The sequence below is a fragment of the Cebus imitator genome, unplaced genomic scaffold (genome assembly GCF_001604975.1).
Source record: "Cebus imitator isolate Cc_AM_T3 unplaced genomic scaffold, Cebus_imitator-1.0 Scaffold45, whole genome shotgun sequence".
NCBI classification, from domain to species: Eukaryota; Metazoa; Chordata; class Mammalia; order Primates; family Cebidae; genus Cebus; species Cebus imitator.
Genome location: NW_016107360.1, coordinates 8998438 through 9000511, shown reverse-complemented (window position 1 = coordinate 9000511; position 2074 = coordinate 8998438). Strand labels below are relative to the sequence as shown.

Below are 2074 nucleotides of genomic sequence, written 5' to 3'. Positions count from 1 at the left end.
AACAAAACCAGGAATAATTTGATAAAGGAAACAGCCAGAGAGATTTTTTTAAATGACGGATCTAAAAAAATTCAGTGGAGACCTCTCGAAATCATGAATTATTTTTAATCTCCCCATTTCTTAGCTGTCTCAACAAATAGTGCACTTATACGTAACGTCTTAATTTACATTTAAGGACACATTAGTAAGATTGTTCTCATTCTGTGATTTGTTTCCCCTTAGAAGTAGATACATTTTTTAGATCTAATGTGAGTTACCAATAACTCAGTTAATTTTGGAATTTGGTGCTAAGTTCTGGATCCCTTCCTCCCACTCCTTGTTCTTTAGTAAGACTCTCATTTGCTTTGATAGTTTAAGGCATTTCAGACTTCCTGACTTGCCAGTTTCTCCAGTTCTCAATATTGTAATATTGTGGTTGTTAGCTAATACAATTACAAAAACAGACTTATTACTGCTGCTAGGGGTTTCTGAAAGCTACAACATTAGGAGAAGAAAAAAAGAATACCATTACAAAGATCTTCTGAAAAAAGGAGGGGAAAATGCAGAGATAATACACATCTCTTTCTATATACACAGATTTTAATCTAAACCCAAACCAAACTGATAGAGCAAACCTTCATTTCCCAGTATCTGAGAAGAGGTGAGCAAATACACATTAAGACCTTAAGAAATTATGCTTTACTAGTCATGACAAACAAGAGGAAGAGGAGACAAGAGAAAGACTATTTCATAGTAAAAGACTCCTGCTTAAAATAACAAAACCCAAATATCTTTTGAAAAGGGACGTCCCAATTGAGTTCTTGCCTAACAGCATATTTTAAGGCAATTACCCATGTGAAAAAACCAATTGGTCTACTCCCTAAACCAATGAGTTGGTGCAAAGGCTGGTTAATTCTGTACTTACTAAGATACTCACAAATTCCCTCCCAATTTGATCTCACGTCCACAAAATTAGTAGCCATGAAGCAGGAGCTGTTCATGTGGGAAAAATCATTGTAACAAATGCTAATACTAATATAAATACTAATATTCTTCCTGAATATTCAGATATTGACCAGATCTAAGATTAAAAATAGAAAAGTAGTTGAGGAAATTCTGAGAAGCATACTAACCTGCCACCAATTTGGATCTTCTCTATTTACAATCTGAAGAATTTCTCCTTTGGAAAACTTCAATCCTGCTTCTTTGCAAGGTATTAGGTTATCATTGTATGGATTATAATCAAAATGACACTTCACAAATACCTAAAACACATAGCAGAATTAAAAATACTACAGTTATATCATTTGCCACTGATTTTTTAAAATCCTTGTCAAACCACTCTGATATAATTATAACTGACAATGTATTTAGTACTTCTGATAATGAACTTATCTCTCATAAACAGAAGTCAAGTTATTAGAATATTAACAGATTTTGGTACCAGAAATATAAAACTTCACTTCTATTTTAACATCTAACCTTAAATCAACAAGAGTTTGCTAATCATTCTATCCCACCATTCTTCCACTTTGCTTCAATTTTTTCACTTGATTTTCCAATCAATGCTGCATAATTTTTAATGCAAGTAAATGCTATGATCCAGTTAACATCCTGAAATAATATAGGTGTTGATTTAAGGTACATATTTCAGATGTATTAGAACTTTGTGAAAAGGCCCTGTAATCAAAATTAAACAATAAAAGTTCATGTTGAAGTCATACATGAAATATATTTCATCACCTTAAATACTTTTTTTGAATCACCTTGCTCTGATTTATATGCTCATCTTAAATTTAAATGAACATTAAATTCATTGTGAGATAAATACTGAAAAAGTATTGAAACTATTTTCCATTTTAAATTCATTTGTGTATACACATTTCTTTTACATGTCTTTTATTAATAAAAGCATGTCAGTTACCACTGTTAATTATGATCTCCAAAATTTGGATTTTGCTTATTCACATTAATTTAAATTCTAATTAAATTATGCATTTTTAGTATTCGATGGAAAGTTCAGACCAATTGCTTTCTTTTTTTTTTTCTTTTTTTTTTTTTTGAGGAGTCTCGCTCCATTGCCAGGCTGGAGTGC

The 2074-nt window shown here is 31.3% G+C and overlaps 1 protein-coding gene across 3 annotated transcripts in view; it reads right to left on the bottom strand.

Moving 5' to 3' along the window:
• The window catches only part of MPP6 (membrane palmitoylated protein 6), a 126863-nt gene that overhangs the window by 26085 nt on the left and 98704 nt on the right, over positions 1–2074 (bottom strand). For all 3 annotated transcript variants that reach the window (XM_017527001.2, XM_037737916.1, XM_017527000.2), the window contains one exon: positions 1113–1244. In XM_017527001.2, the coding sequence (XP_017382490.1) occupies positions 1113–1244 (132 nt within the window). The remainder of the gene's footprint in view (positions 1–1112; positions 1245–2074) is intronic.